The sequence below is a fragment of the Brachyistius frenatus genome, unplaced genomic scaffold (genome assembly GCF_029030835.1).
Source record: "Brachyistius frenatus isolate BFR_SWC_R1_liver_20210118 unplaced genomic scaffold, ASM2903083v1 Contig_152, whole genome shotgun sequence".
NCBI lineage: Eukaryota > Metazoa > Chordata > Actinopteri > Embiotocidae > Brachyistius > Brachyistius frenatus.
In genome coordinates, this window is record NW_027210751.1 from 383,297 (window position 1) to 409,594 (window position 26,298).

General features: G+C 42.9%; 1 protein-coding gene across 2 annotated transcripts in view; it reads left to right on the forward strand.

Annotated features, from left to right (window-relative positions):
- Positions 1–14,130: 14,130 nt before the first annotated feature.
- lmo3 (LIM domain only 3) overlaps positions 14,131–26,298 on the forward strand; it is a 52,884-nt gene continuing 40,716 nt past the window's right edge. The window contains exons 1-3 of one of the 2 annotated variants that reach the window (XM_069716135.1): positions 14,501–14,584; positions 17,305–17,410; positions 20,624–20,837. In XM_069716135.1, the coding sequence (XP_069572236.1) occupies positions 17,386–17,410; positions 20,624–20,837 (239 nt within the window). In that variant the 5' untranslated portion in view covers positions 14,501–14,584; positions 17,305–17,385. Of the gene's footprint in view, positions 14,585–17,304; positions 17,411–20,623; positions 20,838–26,298 lie in introns of both variants that reach the window. The other variant, XM_069716134.1, reaches the window with a different exon arrangement.

The following is a 26,298-nucleotide window of genomic DNA, read 5'->3' on the forward strand; positions in this document are numbered from 1 at the left end:
TTCTTTAAGGGCATTCACTAGAGATTTACCCAATATAATCCAGCAAAATCTCTCTTCAATGGTAACATCATGTTGTAGCCCATGTGGCATTAAAATGAGTCTTTTTAATTTTAAGGATATTCCATCTATGACATTATTAGTATACGTACAAAAGGGTGAGTAGGCAGGTTGCATATCATCACATGATTACCACTGATTGAAATAATCCCTCAAAAATTTAAGTATCAGGATGATAGAGACAATTTAGCTTCTTCAAAATCCAAATCAAAGGAAACTAATAGAATGAACTCAAGGCAGTAGCTGAATTTTTTTTTTGGACATTTCACAGAGTTAATAATACAAGTTTTTAGTGGAACTGTTTTCTACTGGTTGTCTGAAAAAGTAATATGTTCTTCGGAATAACCAGCCAAAAAGAATAACCGTTTCTGCAAAGATTTATTGCTTTTGAATTTTGGTAAAGTGTTAAATGCTTATTTTCAGTGCTGTGAATATCACAAACTGAATGTCATTGACCCACATGGTTTTGGAGTGCTTAGAAATACTATCTCTAAACTTGGTGAAATAAAAGCTTCTTTTTTTTTAGTGCCAGCCATATTCAGAGGCATTATCTTTTTAGGCTGTCCGTCTTTCCGTCTGTCAGTCCCATTCTCATGGATGCTATATCTCAAGAGCACCTTGAAGGAATTTTACTTGATACCAAGGATGAACTGATTATATTTTGGGGGTCAAAGGTCAATGTCACTGTGACCCCAATTCAACACATTTATATGAATATGATATCTAAGGATGGGATTTCTTCAAATGTTATACAATGATTAATTTGGCCTTAAAGATGAACTGATTAGAGTTTGGTGGTCAAAGGTTCAAAGGCCACTGTGACCTCACTTCCTTCTCATCCATACGTCCCATTCTCATTGAGGGAATTTCGTCAAACTTGAAATTTGGCACAAATGTTCACTTGGCCTCAGCGATGAAGTGATTTGGTTTTGATGGTCAAAGGTCAGAAGTCATTGTTACTGTGATCTTGAAATATCTTCTGCTCTTCCTCTGACTCATAGAGAGAAAGACTGTGCTGTATTATGATACTGTGTCATGTATTATGCAGGAGAACGCGGCTGGTTGTGAGAGTAACCAGCAGTAAGAGGGTGGACAGTAGGAGTCTGTCCACGCTCAGCTGTGTCTGCTCATGCACAATTCCACCAGCTCTCTCGTTGACTGCTGCTGAGACAATATGGGCCAAAATATGTCGCTAAAAGTACATTTAAATAATTTATGTATTTCAATTTTAATTGCTCAACTTTAACAATTGCAGTAAATAAAGCTCGTAATTTAAATTTGAACTATTTTACTTGAATTATTGTCTTGAGAAACTGACTCTATATTATTGATACTGAATTTAAATCAATTTAAAACTGAATGTAATATTTTGAAATTGAATTAATTTGCTCAGAAACTATTTTGAAAACTAAAATATCTGGATACTTACACATTCAGATCAAATGAATCAAATTCACTTTGTGTGTGTGTGTGTGTGTGTGTGTGTGTGTGTGTGTGTGTGTGTGTGTGTGTGTGTGTGTGTGTGTGTGTGTGTGTGTGTGTGTGTGTGTGTGTGTGTGTGTGTGTGTGTGTGTGTTTTTACACATTAAAAGTTGTTTTTAATGTGTACTTTAATTTGTTCTCAACCTGTAATTACATTTTGAGATAAACTGGCCTGTCCGTTTCTTCATACTGTCTTTCAGTCACAGTGTTGCAGTAGAATTATACTAATCTGTTCCATGTAATCACAAATTATATGTGAATATTTGTACTATGGAAAAGGTAAAGCTTTAGTTTCTCTTACAGTTTTAATCTTCCACTAGCCGCTCTCTTTTATTTCAGTCAGACAGAATGAGTCCCAGCTCATTGACTCATGCTGTTCTTGTTTTATATTCTGACTAAATGAATAGGTGCTTGAATTAAGTAATCTCCATTTACTCTCAGTGGAGTAATAAGAAGGGTCAATACTCTTTGGCCCAGCTATTCTTTAAGATTTGGAGGACTCCCTTCTGACCTATTACCGAAGGTGATTCTCCAGACTTTTTGAGGGGAGGTGGCTCTGGAACTTAGTTCTGCTACTTCTCTTTCTGCCAAAAGACAAAATTGGCCTGCGGGGAAGAGGAAAAGTTGTCATTAAAATTACGTATCCCTTGACCCCACTTGAAGGTCATATACTGGCAGCAATTACTGAGTGTGTCGTTAAGGAAAGGATCTGCTGGTCGTTAGTGTAGACAGTCCCCTGGCTTATCACCCTGGGGGGAAAGAGTGTGTGGGGGGGGCGGGTGGGGTTCCAGTCCTTAAGCTCCTGAATGGCCTGTGAGGACTCGACTACAGGAGGAGAATGATAGTAGTGAAGGACAGGAGTGTCCTATAGTAAATGCCGAAGCACTCAGTGAGGAGACTCTTAGAAGGACAGAGATCTGAAAAGTTGCTGATGGGCCAAACCACTCACATCTGGTAATCGTGTCATCTGGATATCAGTATTCTGTACTTCCTCCACCTACAGCCAATTCAAGAAAACCTCGCCTCATCTGTTATGAACAGATGCTGTGTGTGAGGTGTTTGTCAGAAGAAATCCGATGAGTCATGTGTCATATGTTTTACATTTCCAGGCATAAATTTGAAGAAAAAAAAATCAATGAGCAACAAAAAAGTAAAGAAAAACTCAAAGTTCATCAACGGGAACAATGTGGTATGATGCTGTAGTTGACTGTCAGTCAAATTGAGCATGTAGTTTCACGAACAAACTATTTCTGAGTGATTCAGAACAGAAACACCACAGAAATGTTGAGAACATGAGCATGTATATAGAACCACACCCATACAGTATCAATTACATTATCATCCATTATCATAGGAAAGCCAGTGATGAGTAATTGGAGTGCATTTATTCAAGTGCTGTAATCCAGTTTAATTTTGACATATTTTTACTTAATTTGAACATTTCAAATTACCACTTTTTTTTTTTTTTACGAGATGCTGTTTTATACCGCTCAGGTCACAAGCCTACAGGGCACACTCACAGGCTATGCAGGTATTAGGTTGAAGTGAAGCAACTTACATTTCATTATCCTTCCAAAATATAATATTATGCTATGTTATTTTCACTGCAAGTATATCTACCAACTTGTATGCATGTTTTATAATGTTAGAAGCACAGAAACAAAATGACCTGAAAACAATAGAAATCTTTAAATAAAGGACAATATTCTATTTTTGAGATGCGGTGGTTTTCAGCAAGTTAGCAGTATTATTTTTGGCAGATAGACTGCACAAGGATGAATACATTCACTGAGACGGAAGTATCAAGAGGTACAAGCCCTGAAGTAATTGGCTACTTACTTGAGATGACATTTTCCGGTTTGAGGGCGGTGAGTTCAAGCATTTCTGCTCTGGTGCCATTTTTTTGTAGACAACAAAATGTCGTTCTACACACCATGTCTCTGCGAGAGAAGAGCTCCAAGAAGTACATTTCCAAATACTTTGATAACTATAAAAGTAAGTGAACTTACTAACTACTGAACATAAACAACCACAGAGAATTAAGTTCGCGAACGTAATAACCAGCTCACTTTGCTCACTAATGTGAGATAATTTGACAACAATTTGACAAATATTACCCAGTTTTAAGTGTGTTGGAGAAAACGGGACATTGCCCCCGACCCAAAATCAAATTAATCGTTAAGTTGTTCCAATTACAAGCCAGTTATGATACATTCATGTTCTGGGGACTTCACATGGATATGATAGGTTGTGTAACCCTAACATCTATGTCATGACCATCACAAGTAGGTAACATACATGCCTTGTGAGCAGCATTCAAACATGTAGCCTTCATGAAAACCCCAGGAAATATAAAAACTGTGTTTTTGTCAGATGGAGCTGATTTCATATGTGTGCTCTCATCAATTGATTTTATTATTAACAGGGTGTGAAGCAAGGCTGCGTCAGCGACATGGGCATGATGGCTTAAGCCAAAGCCGTGGACTGTTGCTTATGATGTAAGATAATTATGTCTTCTTATTTTATAACCTGTTATACAAAACTATAATTTTCTTACAGCATCATTTTTTCCATTACAATTTGATTTATGAAATGAAAATCCACAAAGTTGCCTGCTTTACACAGCAGTGCCTGATCCCGATGCCCTGATGCAGGGGACACACTGCCTGCATGGCATTTTCACTGTCCATCCCCTAGCTTTCAACATTGAGTTCCCTTTGTCAATGACCATCAGTAATTAAATGTTTGAGGTCTGACAAGTGAAGAGTTGGAAGCAAAAAGGTTTTTGTTTACCCTCGTTAGAGTTAGACACAGAGGCACACACAAGACACAGAGAGAGTGAGACAGATAGACAGACCACACCAAAAAATGCTGCTCTTCAAATGTTAAATTTAATGCCATAATTTAATATATAAAATATACAGTGGTGTGAAAAAGTGTTTGCCCCCTTCCTGATCTATCAGTCTGGAAAAGGTTATAAAGCCATTTCTAAAGCTTTGGGACTCCAGCGAACCAGTGAGAGCCATTGTCGTCTTGTCGTCTCCACCAACAGTTCTTCTCTTCTATCTCTATGCTGTCCTTTTCTCTCTATGCTCTCCTCTCACCCCAGCCAGTCGAGGCAGATGGCCGCCCACCCCTGAGCCTGGTTCTGTCGGAGGTTTCTTCCTGTTAAGAGGGAGTTTTTCCTTCCCTCTGTTGGAGGTTTTTCTCCCTTAAAGAGGAGTTTTTTTTTCCCCTCCTAGCTTATGTGTTGAATTGTTGGGTTTCTCTGTATAATATTGTAAAGTCTTGCTGTAAGGACTTTAATGTGTTAAGTGCCATGAAATAATCTATGTTGTGATTTGGCGCTATATAAATAAAGTTGAATTGAATTGAATTGAATTATCCACAAATGGCGAAAACATGGAACAGTGGTGAACCTTCCCAGGAGCGGCCGGCCGACCAAAATTACCCCAAGAGCGCAGCGACAACTCATCCAAGAGGTCACAAAAGACCCCACGACAACATCCAAAGAACTGCAGGCCTCGCTTGCCTCAGTTCAGGTCAGTGTTCATGACTCCACCATAAGAAAGAGACTCGGCAAAAATGGCTGCATGGCAGAGTTCCAAGACCAAAACCACCGCTGAGCAAAAAGAACATTAAGGCTCGTCTCATTTTTGCCAGAAAACATCTTGATGATCCCCGAGACTTTTGGGAAAATACTCTGTGGACTGATGAGACAAAAGTTAAACTTTTTGGAAGGTGTGTGTCCCGTTACATCTGGCGTAAAAGTAACACTGCATTTCAGAAAAAGAACATCATACCAACAGTAAAATATGGTGGTGGTAGTGTGATGGTCTGGGGCTGTTTTACTGCTTCAGGACCTGGAAGACTTGCTGTGATAAATGGAACCATGAATTCTACCGTCTACCAAAATATCCTGAAGGAGAATGTCCGGCCATCTGTTCGTGACCTCAAGCTGAAGCCAACTTGGGTTCTGCAGCGGGACAATGATCCAAAACACACCAGCAAGTCCACCTCTGAATGGATGAAGAAAAACAAAATGAAGACTTTGGAGTGGCCTCGTCAAAGTCCTGACCTGAATCCTATTGAGATGCTGTGGCATGACCTTAAAAAGGAGGTTGGTGCTGGAAAACCCTCCAATGTGGCTGAGTTACAACTAATGTAAGATGGCGCCGCGCTAGCGGCAGCCTGTTACAGCAGCTCCCACCCCCCGAGTGTGTTTTATACTAAGTCTTTTTAAGCCTTTCTCCTCTCTTCGGAGTTGTTGTTTTCTTCTTTTCACGTGTGTTAAGTTAACGGTCAGACAATGGACCGTAATTTTTCCACGTTTCTGGCTGGGGCCATTGTTATTGTTTACTCTCGTGATCAGCTGATCGCGCTGAGTAGGCCCCTACTGCTGCTGCCCGGAGCGAAGCCTGAGATCCCCGTCGAACTTCGGAGAAGACGGCAGGGTTGCAGAGCTGGAGCTAAGCTGAAGGCGGAGAGGAGGAAATATAAACCAGCGGTATCGGCGATCTTAATGGGGAACGTGAGGTCGTTGGCCAACAAGACGGACGAGCTCGGCGCTGGTAAAGACCCAGCGGGAATACCGGGAGTGCAGCATCATGTGTTTCACCGAGACATGGCTGCACTCACATCTCCCGGACCACAGCGCGGCCATACCCGGCTTCAGGACTGTTCGGGCAGACAGAGACGTTGTTCAGAGCGGCAAGAAGAAAGGTGGAGGGATTGCAGTCTATGTGAACGAGAGGTGGTGCAATCCCGACCACGTGTGTGAAGGAACGTTTCTGTAGCCCAGACATTGAACTTCTAGCCGTGGGGATGCGCCCTTATTATTTGCTGATGGAGTTCACGTCCGCCATTGTTATCGCTGTGTACGTTCCTCCATCAGCTGACGTAGAGGCAGCAGTGGACACCATCTACTCCACTGTGGCTAAACTGCAGACTAAGCATCCCGGTGCATTTTTGGCAGTTACCGGAGACTTTAACCAGTCTGGATAAAGTACTGCCAACTTTGCACCAGTATGTTAACTGCCCCACACGGAACAATAAAACTCTGGACTTACTGTATGCTAATACCATGGATGCATACAGTACCCTCCCCCCCCCCCCCCCCCCCTTGGTAGATCAGACCACAACCTGGTCCTGCTGACACCAAAGTATGTTCCCCTGGTGCAGAGGCAGCCTGTGACCACCAGGACTGTGAGGAGGTGGACACAGGAGGCTAAAGATGCCCTGCAGGACTGCTTTGAGTCCACGGACTGGGATGTGCTGTGTGGACCACATGGGGAGGACATCAACAGCATGACGGACTGTATCACAGAATACATCAAATTCTGTGAACACACCACCGTACCATCCCGGACTGTAAAATGCTTCCCCAACAACAAGCCGTGGATCATCAGTGACCTGAAAGTTCTTCTTAATAAGAAGAAAGCAGCCTTCAGGTCTGGGGACAGGGACGAGCTCAGGAGAGTGCAGCGCCACCTGAAGGAGAAGATGAGGGAGTGCAAGGACTCCTACAGGAGGAAGCTGGAGGCCAAACTCCAGCAGAACAACGTGAGGGAGGTGTGGACCGGTATGAAGGAGATTACTGGGTTCAAGGGGAGAGAGAGACAACCAGGGGGAACCTGGAGAGGAACAACCAGGGGGAACCTGGAGAGGAACAATCAGGGGGAACCTGGAGAGGAACAACCAGGGGGAACCTGGAGAGGAACAACCAGGGGGAACCAAGAGAGGAACAACCGGGGGGAACCAAGAGAGGAACAACCAGGGGGAACCTGGAGAGGTCCAATGAGCTAAACTGTTTCTTCAACAGGTTTAGTTCACCGCCCTCATCTGTCTCCTCCAAAAACCACACCTCCCAAACACCTCTGCTGCCCCCTGGTGAACTGCATAGAGCCCTCAATCTCTTCCTCCATTGACACCTTGACCCCCCCCCCCCCACCCACCCACACACACACACACACACACACACCCCTCTCTGTGACGACTGGCCAGGTTAGGAGACAGCTGGAGAGAATCCACCAGCGCAAGGCTGCAGGACCTGACGGCATCCGTCCCGGGGTCCTGAAGACCTGCGCCGTCCAGCTGGCTGAGGTCCTACAACACCTCTTCAACCTGAGCCTGAAGCAGGAGGAAGTCCCGGTGCTGTGGAAGATGTCCTGCCTGGTTCCTGTACTGAAGAAGACGACTCCATCTGGCCTCAACGACTACCGACCGGTTGCCCTCACATCTCATGTGATGAAGGTGCTGGAGAGGCTGGTCTTGGCCCACCTCAGGCTGCTGGTGAAATCTTCACTGAACCCGCTGCAATTTGCGTACCAGCCTCATGTGGGAGTGGACGACGCCATCATCTACCTGCTGCAACGAGCTCAGTCTCACCTGGATGGAACCGGTGACTCTGTGAGAATCACTTTCTTTGATTTCTCCAGTGCATTTAACACCATCCAACCACTGCTGCTGAGTGAGAAGCTGCGGGTGGTGGGGGTGGACATGTCCACCGTCTCCTGGATCAATGACTACCTGACAGGCAGACCACAGTTTGTCCATCTGGGCAGTGTGCTGTCTGATACGGTGGTCAGTGGTATTGGAGCGCCTCAGGGAACTGTTCTGTCTCCCTTCCTGTTCACCTTATACACCACTGACTTCCAGTACAACTCAGAGTCAAGACATCTGCAGAAGTTCTCTGATGACTCTGCAGTGGTAGGATGTATAAGGGATGGACGGGAGGATGAGTACAGGGCAGTAGTGGAGGACTTTGTGGAGTGGGCGGGAAGAAATCACCTGCTCCTGAACGTGGCCAAGACCAGAGAGATGGTGGTCGACTTCAGGAGGAAGACGACGGCTCCACAACCGCTGAGAGTTCTGGGAGAGGAGGTGGACATGGTGGAGGAGTACAAGTACCTGGTGTCTCCATGACAACAGACTGAACTGGAAGACCAACATCAACGCTGTCTACAAAAAGGGGATGAGTCGACTCTTTTTCTTGAGGAAACTTCGATCCTTCAATGTGTGCAGCATGATGTTGGAGATGTTCTACCAGTCTGTTGTGGCCAGTGCTTTGTACTTCGCTGGGGTCTGCTGGGGGAGCAGCATTGGAGCCGGTGACACCAACAGACTCAACAAACTGGTTAAGAAGGCCGGCTCCATCATCGGCTACAAACTAGATAGTCTGGAAAAGGTGGTGGAGAGGAGGACGCTGAACAAACTATTATCCATATTGGATAACCCTGTCCACCCTCTCCACCACCTGCTGCAGGGACAGCGGAGCACTTTCTCCAAAAGACTCCTTCAGCTCCGCTGTCAAAAGGACGGATACAGGAGATCATTCCTGCCCACTGCAATAAGACTGTACAATAACTCACCTCTGGCAAAATAATACTGTTGACTGTGTTTTTTGGTTGTTTGTATATAATATATATAGATATATACTGTACTGTATATACTGTATATACCGTGCATTTTATATTTTATATTTATATTTTATAATTTTACTGCTATTTTATTGCTTTTCTATTGTTCTATTATTATCTTGTTGCTTCTGTATGCTGCTGTAGCGAAAAAATTTCCCCTCGGGGATTCATAAAGTAACTACCTAACCTAACCTAACCTAACTCCGCAAAGATGAGTGGGCCAAAATTCCTCCACAGAGCTGTAAAAGACTCATTGCAAGTTATCGCAAACGCTTGATTGCAGTTGTTGCTGCTAAGGGTGGTCCAACCAGTTATTAGGTTTAGGGGGCAAACACTTTTTCACACAGGGCCACGTGGGTTTTGATTTTTTTTTCTCCCTTAATAATAAAAACCTTCATTTAAAAACTGCATTTTGTGTTTCCTTGTGTTATCTTTGACTAATATTTAAATTTGTTTGATGATCTGAAACATTTAAGTGTGACAAACATGCAAAAAAATAAGAAATCAGGAAGGGGCAAACACTCACACCACTGTATTATATATATATAAAAAAAATATATATATATGTATATATATATGTATAATAAAAATACACATGATGCAGATCTTTTCCCCACTTTTGCTCAGAGCCACGTAAGTCCTGTGAAAAACAGGGGTCTTGATTATCTCAACATGACACACACAGGCCATGTGGCTCCTCTAACATGAACATTCAAACTGAAATGAACATCAATGTGTTTTGCAACTGCCACGCAGGCAATATGTCGGAGGCCTGAACGGGGCTGAAGCTTACAAGGACTTCTCAAGAGAGATTTCACCACTCATCACCATCATGGCAATCCGTGCTATTGGTTGACTGAGTGTTCAGGATAGTTTAGGAAGGCAATTCCATTTCCTACCAGCACCCAGTGCCTGTGAACCGGATCGGTTTTCTCCACTCAGATGTCCCTCCACCATCACCTCAACCTACAGATGGTTACGGGGCTTCAGCAGCAGCTGTTACTGTATTCACTAAAATGAATCTGAATATGGCCAGGGAAACAGAGGTGTCTGTAGAGGGCACAGAGTCAAGAGGAAATCACATCTTCTCACTTCAGGGAGATTTACCATGTGGCTCAAACAGCATTTAGGAAAAACGGCTTGGTACAAGAGCTTGTTGCCATTCAGGAGTATTGTCAGGTAAAGTATACCAATTACTGGTGAGGTGGCTTTGTTTCCCACCTGAATGCTCCCTGGTGAAGGTCATCTCCTGACAGGATGGTGTTTGATCGGACTTAAAATTCACCCTTTGGTCTGCTAGATCTCAAAACTCCAAGTGCCAATGAATGTAAATACTTAAAATTGCAAAGGGGCGCCCTGAAATTGCAACAGCAGCATAGCTAGTACCAGCAGGTTCAAGGCCAGCTCATGATTACAGGAAGTTGTGTGACTTTGGAAAAGAGGACATGGTAATGAAAGAGATCTACAAAGATACAAAAGTTCCTGCAATCATTAATCAATAGGTTCTTTATATGGCAGTTTGCTCGGGTTGGGTGATGGCAAAACTCAAACACGCAAAATAAATCAAAAATAGGCTACTCAGAAGTTATAGCAAAGAGATGTTTGTAAACCAGCCAAAATCTCCTCTGTGTGGCCTGAAATATTTTAAATACATCAGGTAATGTGATTAAGCCCCGCTGACTTCTTCAGTGTTGTAAGAGTTCAAACCTAAGCCAGGCGAGTGTTGTAACAGATCTTACAGTAATCCTCAACCCACTCAACTCTACAGTCACCTGTCATTTTACAAGGTTTATAATTGTTGATGCCATCAAATTCAAAATGAGTGTTATTTTTTCATAAAACAATGCAATTTCTCAGTTTCAACATTTGATATGTTGTCTTTGGTCTATTTAAATATGGGTTTACATGGTTTTCAAATAATTGCATTCTTTTTTTATTCACATCTTACACAGCATCCCAACTTTTCTTACACAGCATCCCAACTTTTTGTGGGAAATGGGGTTGAAAATGTTCAAGAAACAAGACATAAATGTAACATGACACGATTGTTGTTCTCCCCCCCTGCTGGTCGATAAGAGCTGACTGAGTGTGCTGAGCACGAGACCCGAGTTCACACAACTACCTGTAAGAGAGGGATTGTTTTTTTTTAGTGTTGCCGTTGGCTACGGCCCACAGTAGCCTGTGTAACATTCACAAATAAAGTTTCAGCAAACCGAGCACCATCAGGTAAGTTTGTAAAGGAGAGATGGTACAATATAAAGTTAGCATTAGCATCTGGTCATTTCAGATCTACTTTACAATGTGTACAATATTTTGGGAATCTATAGGAAGAGAAATATGAGTAGGAAAGAGCAGAAGTGTGAAAACTTTGAACACCTCCCTTTACATTGTACTTTAAATCAACCAGGGTATTTTTACCTTTAAAGACTGATGGTTGGAATATAGCTTCAGGCTATTATTGCCTGGCCTAAATATTAGACTTAGAGGACCTAAATCCTTTACAAAGCAAGTTCATCTATGACAGTCATCAGTCAATCAGACTAATTAATAAGTAATGAAATTAATGATTGAAATTATAATTCCGAAACAGATTGGTTCAGGCTACACTAGACCAGGTCGGGCCTCGCTTAATTCTGTGATTCAGGATTTCTTCGCTTCGCTTTCGTGAAAAAGCTGTCAAGTTTTGTTCAGATAGCGCCATCACAGGAGCCCAGGGTTTTAATCCGTGAGAAACCAACGTCGATTTCTTTTAAGTAACTTTCTTGCATAATGTAACATGTTTAACTTGCGTAATGCATTTTAAGTAGGTCTAACATGTAAATAACATCACTTGTGTAAAATTACTTATTTAAATTTTTCCTAACCCAAACCAAGTAATTTTTTTCCCAAGCCTGATAATTTGGTTTTTTGGGTGACTAAAGCTTACTGTTCACACCTGGGTGAGACAAAACGTGACGTTGCTGACTGGCAGGTGTGTTACACACTTTGGGGTGATACAGGACCTGTCGGCTGCATACATGTGCTGCAGTTTCATATGTCAATGTGTGTTGTTGTGGAAATACACACTGATCCAATCTGGGTTCTACATTCAGACATCTATGAATATATATATATATATATGTATATATATATATATATATATACAGTGGGTACGGAAAGTATTCAGACCCCTTTAAATGTTTCACTCTTTGTTTCATTGCAGCCATTTGCTAAAATCAAAAAAGTTCATTTTATTTCTCATTAATGTACACTCAGCACCCCATGTTGACAGAAAAAAACAGAAATGTAGAAATTTGTGCAAATTTATTAAAAAAGAAAAACTGAAATATCACATGGTCATAAGTATTCAGACCCTTTGCTCAGTATTGAGTAGAAGCACCCTTTTGAGCTAGTACAGCCATGAGTCTTCTTGGGAATGATGCAACAAGCTTTTCACACCTGGATTTGGGGATCCTCTGCCATTCTTCCTTGCAGATCCTCTCCAGTTCCGTCAGGTTGGATGGTGAACGTTGGTGGACAGCCATTTTCAGGTCTCTCCAGAGATGCTCAATTGGGTTTAGGTCAGGGCTCTGGCTGGGCCAGTCAAGAATGGTCACAGAGTTGTTCCGAAGCCACTCCTTTGTTATTTTAGCTGTGTGCTTCGGGTCATTGTCTTGTTGGAAGGTGAACCTTCGGCCCAGTCTGAGGTCCAGAGCACTCTGGAAGAGGTTTTCTTCCAGGATATCTCTGTACTTGGCCGCATTCATCTTTCCTTCAATTGCAACCGGTCGTCCTGTTCCTGCAGCTGAAAAACACCCCCATAGCATGATGCTGCCACCACCATGTTTCACTGTTGGGATTGTATTGGGCAGGTGATGAGCAGTGCCTGGTTTTCTCCACACATACCGCTTAGAATTAACGCCAAAAAGTTCAATCTTGGTCTCATCAGACCAAGAAGACTCGTGGCTGTACTCGCTCAAAAGGGTGCTTCTACTCAATACTGAGCAAAGGGTCTGAATACTTATGACCATGTGATATTTCAGTTTTTCTTTTTTAATAAATTTGCACAAATTTCTACATTTCTGTTTTTTCCTGTCAAGATGGGGTGCTGAGTGTACATTAATGAGAAATAAAATGAACTTTTTTGATTTTAGCAAATGGCTGCAATGAAACAAAGAGTGAAAAATGTAAAGGGGTCTGAATACTTTCCGTACCCACTGTATATATATATATATATATATATATATATATATATATATAAAATTTCCCCTCGGGGATTAATAAAGTATATACCTACCTACCTACCTATATACACACACATAACATCTGTGACAACATAAAGACGTAAGAACATCCTACGCTGCTTGCTCATAAAATACTTGATTACACCCCATCACAAGGAGGATTTCATACGTCAGTGTGAAAATTGCCTTCTTTTTAAAGTGCAAAAGCGTGACATTACCATTTCCCCAAGTGCTTTCTGTTTTAGCACTCTGGCTAATTAGATGGGTGATAGGAGTGGCACTGATTGGCATTATAAAAGCTGCACTATCACTCCTCATCAGTTCCTTGTACCCTCACCACCCACCCCACCCTTTTTTCTGTTCAAAGTTGCCATTGCCATCAGAGGAATTATTTAAGATAAAAGATACCACGGAAAGAAAAAGAAAAAAAATTCTCCCCTGACGGATATTATCATTACAACCCTTTATGGATTGTGCTAACTTACTTTTTTTCCCCTTGCTCTCTCTCTCTCTCTCTCTCTCTTTCTTTCTCCATCTGTGCCACTCAATCTTTCTGTCTCTGTCTCCCAACGGGAAGAAAAAGGCAAGGCGAGAAAAAAGAAGGAAGAAAAAAGTGAGTGAGCTCTGTCAATTGGAGTGAGTGCACTGCTAAGTCTGGCTACACTACAAAGGTTAGCAGATCTGACTGTCAATAGTGTCTTGTGGGTGGGAGGGGGAGGGGGAGGAGGGAGGAGACATGGAGGTGAGGTGGTGGAGAGAGGGGGGCGGTCGCTTTGAGAGAAAGAGATACTTTGATATTTCGGAATGTTAGAAGGGTGAATGTGGAGAACTGGAGGTTGGGGATCTAATTACCGGGCCATAATTGGGGGCTGGGGAATTGGTTGCCGTCCTCTCAACTCGCTGCAGATCAATTATGTTAAGAGAACATCTGTAAGTAGAGCTTAATGAGGTCCATTAGAGCAACATGCGCTGCCTTCCCTAACGGTGCTTGTCAGCTTCTTGGATGAGTTGGAGTGTGCTGCTGACGGGGGACCTGGTGGAGGGGCTTAAATAGGAGAGGAGGCTCGACTCCGCGCCGCTTTACCCTGACAGAGAACCAGAGACACTCAGACAGACAGGGGAGGGAGAAGGTGAGGAAGCAGCAAGGGGGAGAGGGACGCACTGTGAGGAAGGATCCGCAGAGCCGCAGGGGGAGCCGAGTTTAGGGTGATCTGACCCATCACCATCCCAACACCTGCTCTCTGACTGTTCTCTAAGTTGCCTTTAGAAAACCAGGAGTTGAACGAGCTTTTGAGAAAAGTTGCCATGCGGACAGTTTGATTCAAAGTGAAGAGAACAGAGAAGATTGAAACCCGCGGAAGCGACCCAAGTATTGGTTTTAAGCATCCCTGGCTGTATTTCAAGGTACGTGTTCAGTCCCTTGTGTGTCTCTGGGGTTGTGAGTTTTAACGCTTTCAGCAGAGCGAGTGCTGCGCGTCGGGCGAGCCCTCCAGGAAAAAAGACTGTTCCATAGACAGCTGATGACTTAATATGAAAATATAGGCCTGCTCTCCCGAGCTGTCTTCACCGTGTTAACCAGTGTGGCGGTTAAACGAAACCGGCGCCGGTGTTGAGGATGGGGTGTCGGGGAGAGAGAGACAGAGGATTAGGGTCAGCTTCTCCTCCCTCCGGTTGCGCGTGTGTGAGGAGTCCGTGGAGGTATAGGCTGTATGTTTCCGCCGGATGAAAAAAGATTTGATAAGTGACGGTCTCCTCCATCCACCTCCACTGCTGCCTGCTGTTCCCATCTTCGATTCATACATGACTAATTGGCGGAACGCAGCGACTGAGAGGAGGGTGGAAGGGCACCGGGGGTGGGGTGGCAGCCTCACACATAGCTCCTACACACACTCTGCAGCAAATTGCATGATTACCAAGATAGGCCGAGAAATAATTCAATCCATGACAAAACCTAATTACTGGCAGGTAATACCCTGTCAGCTTTAATGCATCTCATCACTCATAATGGCGCGGAGAGCATTTTATGACCCATCTCATTATCGCTGCGTTTTAGGCTGGAGCCGCATCCCAACTATTGACTTGTGTCTCCTCCTCCTGCTACCTTCCCCTCCCTTCCTCCTTCCTCTCCCTCTTAGCCCCTTTCAAAGAAATAACTTGGAATTGTGTGGCTGTGCTGGACCACCGTGGGGTGTATTCAATGGTGCGCCGTGAGGGGAAAGCTGTAGAGGATCTTAACACTGGGGCATCACGGCCTCAGCCACTCCAAACTGTGCAGTTAATTGATGTGGACTACAGCACAAACCTAAAACAACTCGTCCCTTTAATTATGCCTTCATAAATGATTCCAATAAAGACTTTGAAAAAGATCATCAGTCCAGGCCGCTGTAGTGGAGCCTGTGACCTCACAGTGTGCGCGTGGAGAGAGAACACCACAGAAAGAGAAATCAGTAACTTTGTAGATTAATTCATAGTTTAATAGCAGCTTACAATTCAGATGTGCGTGCTCCTTGTTTGTACTTCCATAATTGTATTATCTCAGACTAGTCTGTATCTGAACATCAAGTCAGAGAGTTACACAAAATAAACACGTGCAAAATAGGACTGACACTTTGTAGCAACTCTTTCGCCCACTGACTAATTGCTTTAAGGTCCATTAAATCGGGTTCCCTAATAAAGTTATTTGAGTAACCTAGTTACACAGGGAACCATCGGAGAATTGCTTCTCGTGTTGGTTTTGGAAAGCTTCCGTTTTGACTAGTGTTTGACCTGAAATCATTTTCAGCTGCCAGCTGTGCTCCTCTTCCAAAGGACAGGGTCAGTTGGACATTGCTGCTAATTGTTGGACTCTAGATATGAATAATATTTGGGATAAGTGAGGAACAGGTGTCAGAAGTAAAGCTGTTTCTTTCCGTGTAATCTATGTCGCTGAAAGCAGCAAGAAGGTTTATTTTTTTCTTAATAAAAACAAAAATCACATTAGGCTCTAACTTGTCAGTAAACTTAAACAGCTCTGTGAGCACTTCTCAACTCCAGCCAGGCCACTTGTCTTTGTCTCTATGATGTAGTGATCGTTTGCGCACGCGGCTCCAAGATTGAACGTTAAAAAAAAGAAAGAAAAAAAAAGTGGGCGTTCTGGGGACGCGCACGCGATGCATGTTTTCGGGGACCGGGTAGCGGCTGGTAACAAGTGAATGACCTTATCGTGGCGGCGTCATGTCTCACCGGTGAGGGATTGGGAGTTCGGAAGATAATAAAGCTTTGCTTCCCCATCTCTTGCCACTCAGTCGCTGGTGCATGAGCCAATCTCACACCCTGCATGCGGGCGGATGAACACCTGTAGCTGGGAACTCCTAACAAAGTGGTCACTGTGATCCATTTGGAGCTCATTATTTCCAGCCTGAAGACGAGAGTGATGCGACGCGCGGTGTCAGTTTGGTGAACTTTAGCTGCTCGGAGGGACTCTAGCTGGGATCCGCTGCTTTAGTTCAAGCTTCTGCTTAACTCGTTCAGAGAGGTGAGTGACCAGGAGCCAAGCTATTTTGACATTTACATGTATTTTGAAACAGCAGTCTGGGACTTAGCTACACGTCCGTAATGTGTCCGATTCTAAAAAAAGATGGCTGAAATGAATTTAAAAAACAAAACATGTATGAATGCAGGAATGTATGTGGCTGAAAACTGCCAGCTTTCGAGGAACAGGTTAAATGTTGAAGTGATGATGTGGGGAGAGTGGATTGATGGGGAGAGTGGATTGATGGGGAGAGTGGATTGATGGGGAGAGTGGATTGATGGGGACGCAGCTCACACCATGCCTGTGGCACGTCGTCGCGTTGATGAGCGGCAGGAGCCGCTGTGATGAGGTTGCCAGTAGGATTAGATGGTTGCTGCGCCGCGGAGGGGAAGCGTCTCTTTGTCGTCCTGTCATTCGCTGCCTGCATCTTTGTGCACATACAGCTCCGATCGGCGATAAACGTGCTCTCACACGCCGTGTGACGCCCGACGGCAGCGAACAGCTCGCTCTAGCTCCTCCGCCTGCGTTTGGTTGGCCGATGTTTCCCCCCTCTTTTCATTCCTCTCTGGTCGCCGTGCTGGATTGTTCCCTCTCTAACAAAGCCTGATCTCAGTCTGCCTGCAGACAGCTGCTCTCCGGACCAGGCGGCTCCGGGTTGCATGGTGGTGCTTCGGCTGCTCCAGCTTCTCAACAAATGCAGAAAAGAGAGAAAAGTTTCGGTAAGATGCTTTCTTTGGCTTCGCATTGTTTGAACGGCACGTTTCATGTGTGTTTAGTGTGCGCTGCGACGACTAGTTACAGCGTCTCTCTGCGTCGAAGGCTCCGTGTCCAGATATGACCTGCTTGTGCTCTAACCTGATCCATTAGCCCATCGAGGCTATCTTCTGTTTTTGCACCGATAACCTCTCAACGAGACGTGAGATGGACGTGCTCTTGTTGTGTTATGTTAGCGATCACAGCTGATATGTGCCCGAGTTCATAACGGCTTCAGTCTGTAATATGTTTGTGGCTAATTGAGTCTGTTAAATCCGTTATTGGCCTTTACCAGCAGTGCGCTGCCATGGCAACAGTAATTAAACTGATAGGTTGAAATGTCAGCAACTCGTTGCCGATCAGCTGGGACTGAAATAGCATGCTACTCTCTGCTCCAGCTCTCCATCATCCTCCATCAGCTCAGGGCTCAGATGATGATACATGTGGCCGGGGACGCGCAGCAACCCACAACCAGAGAGTGAAAGAGGAAAGGGAGGATACGAGCCAGCGAGCAAATAAAACAGACATCATTAGGGCTTCGAGCAGCTGTGATTTCTCTTCCTGCATGGAAAATGAGGGTTTTGTTAAGCACTTCCCCCGAAAAAGCAAAGTGGCCAAATTCCTGCGATGCTCCCCCTCTTCCCTCTCCTGAGTTGATTGCACGGTAAAAGCGCAGTTGAAACTCTCGCTTCTTTTGGTTTGGTAATGAGTAGCCTACTGTGGACTTTGTGGTGTTAACGAGGCTGGACGGATCAGTACCGCTGAACATGCGCGACTGAGAGCAGCCGGCAGAGCAGCCGCGCGCCCCGCTCTGTAAATCCAGCCAATTAACAAATCAACAGCCCCAACGCACCGGAACAAATGACATGAACTACTCACCGCGCGGCAACCTGTTTGATACTCTCTTTGCACATTATTGTTTTAGGAAATATATATATATATATTTTTTTTTTTAAAGAATGGGTACCAGGTGAAGAACAATTGTCTTTGTGTGTAGCGGCAGATTTTTGTTCCAATTAAAGAACTGCACCAGTCTTTTGCATGTTTTAAACCCATTTCATTCAAGTCAGATGGCATCGTTTTCACGTGTCGTTGATCCTCAGTTTAAAAGATTCTTTTTACATTTTTGGCAACTTCCTCAACATTAAACTACACCTACAAACTTGAAATGTGCCGAGGTAGAAAGTCAATCAGTGACCATCAGGTTAAAGGTTATGTTCCAATCGATCTGCACTTACAACTGTAATTACACACTACAGTAATAGACAAGATGTTTTTTTTTTGTTGTTGTTGTTTTTTTAAAATCAAACAACTTGTAAAGTTTCTGTAGTAAAATTAATGAAAGCATTTATCAGACAGAAAAGGGGCGAAAACACCCCAAAATTAAAATACTATGGCAACCTCTTACCAGATGTGAGCAGTGAGGATGGTCACCAGTAAATGAGCTATGGCCATCCACCTAATCAAGGAAGTTTCTGTATTTTAAAATGGCCAAAGCTCAAACTGCACCTAAATATTGTGTGTATGCATGTGTGTTTGGTGAAAGGGGGACAAAGGGGAGTGGGGCTGTGCCTCTCCTCAGGGAATGGTAGGAGAATACTAATTCCAGCCCGGTGTGAAGCCTCATTGTCCCCCGCCTCCTCGCCCCCAGTGGGCCCAACAAAGGCTCTCCACAGTCAGCTCAGGCCAAACAATATGGACCTAGGCAAAACTCCTCGCCTGTAGCCACGCCCCTTTAAACACAGAGGAGGTCAACGTAAAAGAACTGTCCAGGAAGAAATGTGTTTGTGTCTGTGTGGGCTGCTTGTTGGTCTCACAACACTTGAACAGCAGTAAACAGTGTTGGTTTGTGGTGATCCTGGTCCGGGTCCAGTCTGCTGACCACAGCCGGCATTCACTTCTTCCCTTTGACACAATTAGTCCATTTACAGAGAACATTAACATCCATTTCTTGTTGCTGAGATTTTTGTCAAGTATGCTTCAAATCATAGTCGGGAATTATTATTATATTTAAATTATTACTGTTAAATGGTTATTTATTAGTGATATTGTCCATAGGAATTAATACTACGATGTGTCTGTTTTTCTTTAAGCAATATTAAAATTAACCTCCACACCTGTTAGGTAGTTAGGTATTTACTTTATTAATCCCCGAGGGGAATTTTTTTTCTATTATTTAGTTATTGTTAAACTTTGGTTAAAATACCCTAAATATCATAAAATATACCTTTGTTAAAAAAAAAAAAAAGGTTAGGCCAGATCAGTGCAGGTACTCCTCAAACTATTTTTCACACAACATGGGGTCTGAAGAGTGTGTTTCTCTCCACACAAACCAAACACTACATCCTCCTCAAGTAATGTTGTTTCAGTCTTCGTATTTCCACGACCATGAACCACATGACAGCCTGTCTGTAGTACATCACACTTTACTCAACATAAATTCAACTCTTTTAGGGGAAATGGTGTGTGTGTTTATTAGAGATAATACTTTTTGGTTCACTAAAAAAATAAGTATACACCTAATGTTTAGTACACTCAGGTTTGTGTGTGTTGAATTACCATACAGCTACGCTGTGACTTATGGATGGCATTGTCTGTTAAATTTAGAATTAAAAAAATTCTGGGTTTTTATTTTTTTCAGATTGTCCTGAAGCAATATACATATTTTTTTTTTTGGAAGACCTTGTTCACTGTGCAAATTAACAGTGTGGGTACACTATATATTAATACAATTTTTAAAACCTTTTTTAAAGACACTTATTTTCACTCATAACATGTTTAAAAGGTCCATTGCCTATGTACATTATATGAGACCTAATTTGCTTTGAAACTATTCGGGTTAAATTGTGGATTTTTTTTGACAATGTAAGAAAATATAATCATTTTATTGTTTTTACGTTTATCTACAGTGTATATTGTATCTATATCACCATGACAACATAAAGATTAAGGAGCACAATGGAAACAATTAATAAACTGCATTTTTTTTATATCCTTATCATTTCTAAACAGAACCTTTTAAAAATGGTCATATTTGTTAAACAGTATTATAAATGCATTATCCTCCCTCATTGAGCTTCACTTTGCCTTTGGTTTTTTTTGTTTTTCTTAATTTCACCCCGAGCATGTCAGTGAATCGCTGTTTGAATGCTTAAAGCCTCCCTCTGTGCTTCTCGCAGGTATACAAATGCTCTCCGTCCAGCCGGACACCAAGCCAAAAGGCTGTGCCGGCTGCAACCGGAAGATCAAGGACCGCTACCTACTGAAGGCCCTCGATAAGTACTGGCACGAGGACTGCCTCAAGTGTGCCTGCTGCGACTGTAGGCTGGGCGAGGTGGGCTCCACGCTGTACACCAAAGCCAACCTCATCCTGTGCCGGAGAGACTACCTACGGTAAGAGAGACAGCTGACTTCTTCACAGGGCCTGTGTGACGTTCAACAAACGCAGCGTACCACCCAGATAACACGCAGCCTGGTCTCGGTGCGCACAGGGGTGTTGGAGAACGTACTCGCTGATACACACTTTACACACATTTGGAGTTCAGTCTGAACTCCCATTTATTAAGAGAGATTTTTAATTTAAAAAAGGCCTCCAAATTTGTCACTACCAAAACATATGACTGATATGAATTACAGTTTGCCATTTGTTTTACTTTTTCAATTATTATTATTATTTATATCTTATCATTTTTTTGGCTGGTGTAACTGTCTTAGGAGTCTCGAGTCTCGAGGAGTCTATTTCCGTAGATTCTGTTTTTTTTACTGGACCGACAGCAGCTATCAGCGTAAAACAGCAAAAATTCCAAACATTCAAAAAAATACTCAAAGTACCTTTCTCAGCTTTTCTCACCTAAGTTATTTCAAGGAACTGACTCCATAACCTCCTGTATTTCTCTTTCTGGAAGTAACGTTGATGCAGTTTTTATTTTCCATTTTAGTTTTGTTTTATCTGTGGTGTATTGAATGTATTTGCTGGAACAGATATCTCTTACCTTTTCATTCATGGGAATACGTGTCTCTTTTTAGATGTCCAAACGTAGAAGTTCCCACCCTCGTTACTCGCAGGGATGCAGTCTGTTTTTGTGGTCTTGCATTCCACCTTGTCGTGGTCATTATCAATTAGCAGACATAGAAAGTATAGTTGGTGTATTGGCATCATTAACGTTGGTGTTAAAAGTGCAATCTGTGACCTTAACATGAACCACAGGGTTAACTGCTGTCAATTAAATGACCAAGTTGGAACCGATCACACTCTAAATTGAATAGCAGCCTTATTACTACTAATATATGGTTTAATACCAACACCAAACTAAACTAGTTTCTTAAGCTGTAAACTGTTTATCCCAGAAACATGTGTTTTTTTAAAGGACAGCCTTTAACCCACATTTGTTTTTTGTATCACTACAAAATGTTTAGTTTGTACATACATTCAGTTTAAATTATCCTTTGCTTTTATTAAAAACATTTAAAGTCCGCACCAGTAGAGATTATTGCGAGATTGTTTCAGACATGAATCAAACGTTCCTTTTTTAACCTCCTGTGATTTTACTCACACAGAAGTCATCAAAGGAATCATCTCTCCTTATTGAGAGATTATTTAAAAATATATTAAAGCCAAATCAGTATCTTTTTTTTTTTTTTTTAAACATGGCTGTGTAATAGTGATTTTATTTTCAACCTGTGATAAGAAGATCCTTTTTCTCCTGAGAGCTCGTGAGATAAACAGCTGCTGGCTTTTTAGTTATTTACATAAGAAATCAATTTGTAGTTTACAGAGGCCTGAAACATGTAACACTTCCCGCTGACGTGTGATCAACGTGAAAAGGCTTGTTTCACCTTCATTCAGCTGCAGATACGGTCTAACATCCAGAACTTGATATGAGTAGATTATTTAACGTTTTTTCCTTCACTGGTTTTCAACATGACGCCGAATATCTGTGTTGCACTGTGATGTCATTTTATAACATCCACTGCAGTTTTGACAGTGAAGGACACGTCTTTATTAAAACAGAGCGACTACAGCTTGGAGTGTTCTTGTGTGATGCTGTTGACTGAGGAGGATTTTACATGTTTCCTGACTACAAACAAGCAACCGTTTTTGAACAGGTCCATTTTTTTCCTGCTGTCATTGTTAATAGACCTAATCAGTAATATCTGTACAAATATATATCACAGACGTTTATAGTTATTATTCATGTTAAAAAGAACATTTGAAAATAACAAAAAAAGTGCCAAATTTATAACTTCCATGTTGCATTTTTGTTTTGATTCCAGCTGTTTTAACGACATGTTTCACTGATGGTGTGAACAGAATAGGACACGCGTACACTACACTTCATTTCAACCCCGGTGATGAGAGTGACTGCTAAGTTCTGTCTACTAATAGCCGTTGCTGTGAAAGGCTGTTGTGGGAGAGAATAGTCAAAAGGTTCTGAGTCCGACTGCAGGTCAGACTCAGGGTTATCAAATCAGGCTCGCTGACATGGTCATGAATGTGCAGAAAATTTGACTGTATATTGTCTCACCGGAGTTTGCATGAGTCATCTGTGAATCAGAGGTGGTTTGAAAAATGTCTTCCCCTTTCCTCATGTTTGGGCGTTCTTGAGCAAAACTCTGGACCCTAAATTGTTCCCATTATGTGTACCACATTAAAGGCAAGCAGAAAAGAAAAGCCATGGGTGAGGCGGGGGGGATAGTTACAGGTGCTCTGTTTATGATGCATGATGCATTACTGTATGGACCTCCCAAGCACAGGCCCTCAGAGTTTAGAAAGCTCTGTTTGAAATGACTGGTAACACGTTTTTGAACAGTTTGTCAGTGTTAATCGTGTAATCAGCCTGTGAATGCAAACAAAGCATGCAGGGAACAGGCAGATGTCAGGACCAGGCAGCAAAGAAACAGATACAATGGCTGGAAATCAAAGACTGTAATACTGGGAGAACCTGGCAAATGGCTGAGGAAATGGGGTCAGTATACTGTATGCATGTGCTGCAGGGCTGACAGGAAACGGGAACAGGTGTGTAAGTGAGCGTGGAAGGACAAGTGATGGAGAATGGTGGGAACACATGGGGGCAGGTTCGTAGCAGGACCTGAAATTACTCAGGTAGAAGAGCAGAATGAATGAAAACGACTAATCTGAGGTCGTCATTGCGACACCAAAAACGCACACATTCACAACGTGTCACCTCACTTGACACCAGTGTCGTTCAGGGCTGCCTAAACAGGATCCAGGAACTCAAGGCACCCATTTGATTGGATCCGGCTCCTCCTTTATCGCAACGTAAATACATTTTATTTCCCATTGAAGTTAAAAATGGCTTGTTTGACTATTTTGGATGCATTTTAAATTGGATTGGAGTGGAGTTTTGTGCACATTAAGTGAGCTAAGTTAGTTATGCGATGTAAACTTCAGCAACAAGGAGGAAAGTGATCAAGACAATCAAATTTGTCAAATTTTTTCAAACCAGCAGGTCAGTAAGCAGGCCAAAGTCATTTTATTGGAGGCAGCGCTGTTTGTTGTGTGTAGTTGCTGTTATGATCGGACTGAAACAGAACGACAGCCAGACACTCCCATCACTTCACTCCGTGCTTTCTTCTCATACTTAGAACTCTCCTCTGATTGTTACATGTAAATAATTCATGCTTTGTTCGTGATAATAGTTTTTGTTTTAGTTTTTACACCTAGGTGTTGTCCAATGTACTCCAGGCTCTGTGGACGTTTTGATGCATTGCATGACTTTGTCTGGAACAGCATGCTGTTTGTGTTCAGCACCTTCTGATATACAAATTACACACGTGTTTGTTAGAAACTACAGTCATCAGCTGTGTTGGGAAATTACAAAGCCTATAACAAAAAAAACATTTTAAACGATATATTTGGAAGGTTTTTTTTAAGATTTGCATCTTTGGTCGGTAACAATAGACATTGGAAGATGGACTAACACACCGTTAGTTTGGTTATATATTCAGTCCCTGAATAGGATTTTACTTCAGTGTCTCAATCTTCATATTCCATTCCTGAGTACCAGGCCCCTAAAAAGTGCTTGTCCATCCATCACCCAGTGTCCACAGGTATTTTTTACCCCACCAGCTGACGTGTAGCAGGGCTCCAAAACAAAAGCTGTAAATGTCACGAGTGAATCACTTGATTTGAAATTCTTTCGCCCAACACCAATGCATACAGTAGCAGCGAGGCCGGGCCAGCGTTTCTGAACGGGCGTGCAGTCTAAGAGGGAGACCAATTTCAACATGTTATTCTTTCATCTTCAAAGTTCAAGGTGACTGAATTGATTTGACGCTCACTATCATACGAGTGGCCTGCCTGCGAATGCACCCTGACATCTCCTCACAGCTAGCTAATGAATGGCAAATATAGCAAACCGCAGCACTCCACATCTGATCTGCAGAGCAACAAAGAAAGCCCGGCTCCATCACAGAGGCAATCAATGGCTGCAGCATCACAAAACAATACAGTTTTAGACACACACACACGCACACGCACACATACACATACACATACACATACACATACACATACACATCCCTTTAGTCAAAGCACCCTCAAATGTATTATTTCTAGTTTTTAAATTTTTTTTATTTAGTTGTATATATCTCAGTCCAGTCTTGAATAGCCAGACCTCCTCGGCTCTGCTGGACGGTGGTCTGGCTGCATATCCTTCTTTTTCAGTGTTTATCATCTCGTAAATTATTCTGACGTTGAGTCTTGGCATTAAGATGGCTAAATCCCCTCAAAAGACCAGAAGGAACCAGGCAGTCTGAATGCATGATGCAAATCTGCGTCAGAACTTGGCATTTTCAGCGTGTAGGTTGCTGCTCGGAGGTTCGACACTGCAGTGAGGATTTTGGAAACAAACAGACGACTGAAAGCGTCGACCAATGGCAGGTTTTTACCAACAGTATACATCCGGTGTGTCAGACTCGTTTCAGTCTGTCAGCCCAGGTTAGCAACAGGAGAGGAAAAATAAGGACAACTGCACATTTACTTCATTTTTATTGTCATTTTAAGTAAATTACAGAGGCCTTCATTATACACACCCTCCCCCTGCTCCAAGTCAATCCCATTCTGCTTAGCAGGGTGGCATGTTATTAGGCCTGACATAACCATGGTTAATAGAATTCTTTGGAGGTCTGCTGCCATGAGCGATGTGATCCCACCAGCAATAATAATCCTCTATCACTACACATGCACAGAAAGCAGAGGGGAAAAAAAACATACAGGGAGAAATGAGTTAAAGCCTCAGCAGCCCCTGTGATCGAATGTAATGTACAGAGGAATGTGTGTGTGTGTGTGTGTGTGTGTGTGTGTGTGTGTGTGTGTGTGTGTGTGTGTGTGTGTGTGTGTGTGTGTGTGTGTGTGTGTGTGTGTGTGTGTGCGTGCGTGCGTGCGTGTGTGTGTGTGTGTGTGTGTTTGTGTGTTTGTATCCCTTCTTCAACCTGTGACTGCTATAATTACAGGTATTATCTCCTAGAGCTTGATTTGTGCTTTGCTCTCTCTGAACGTGGAGAAATACAGCGAGAACATTTTATCAACAACTGATCCCTTTGAAACCGAAGCTTCCACTGATGATACTGGTAATAGAGCGACGCCACTGTTTATGCTGATGTGTGATTTTCACAGTACAGAGCGATAATGTTTGAAAGCCCAGAGGAGGGAGGAGAGCAGACAGACTGACACATTTAAGTTAAAAAATGCTGAGAAAATGAAGACTGCGGCACAGCGGCCTACTGAGTGCCAACACACACACACACACACACACACACACACACACACACACACACACACACACACACACACACACACACACACACACACACACACACACACACACACACA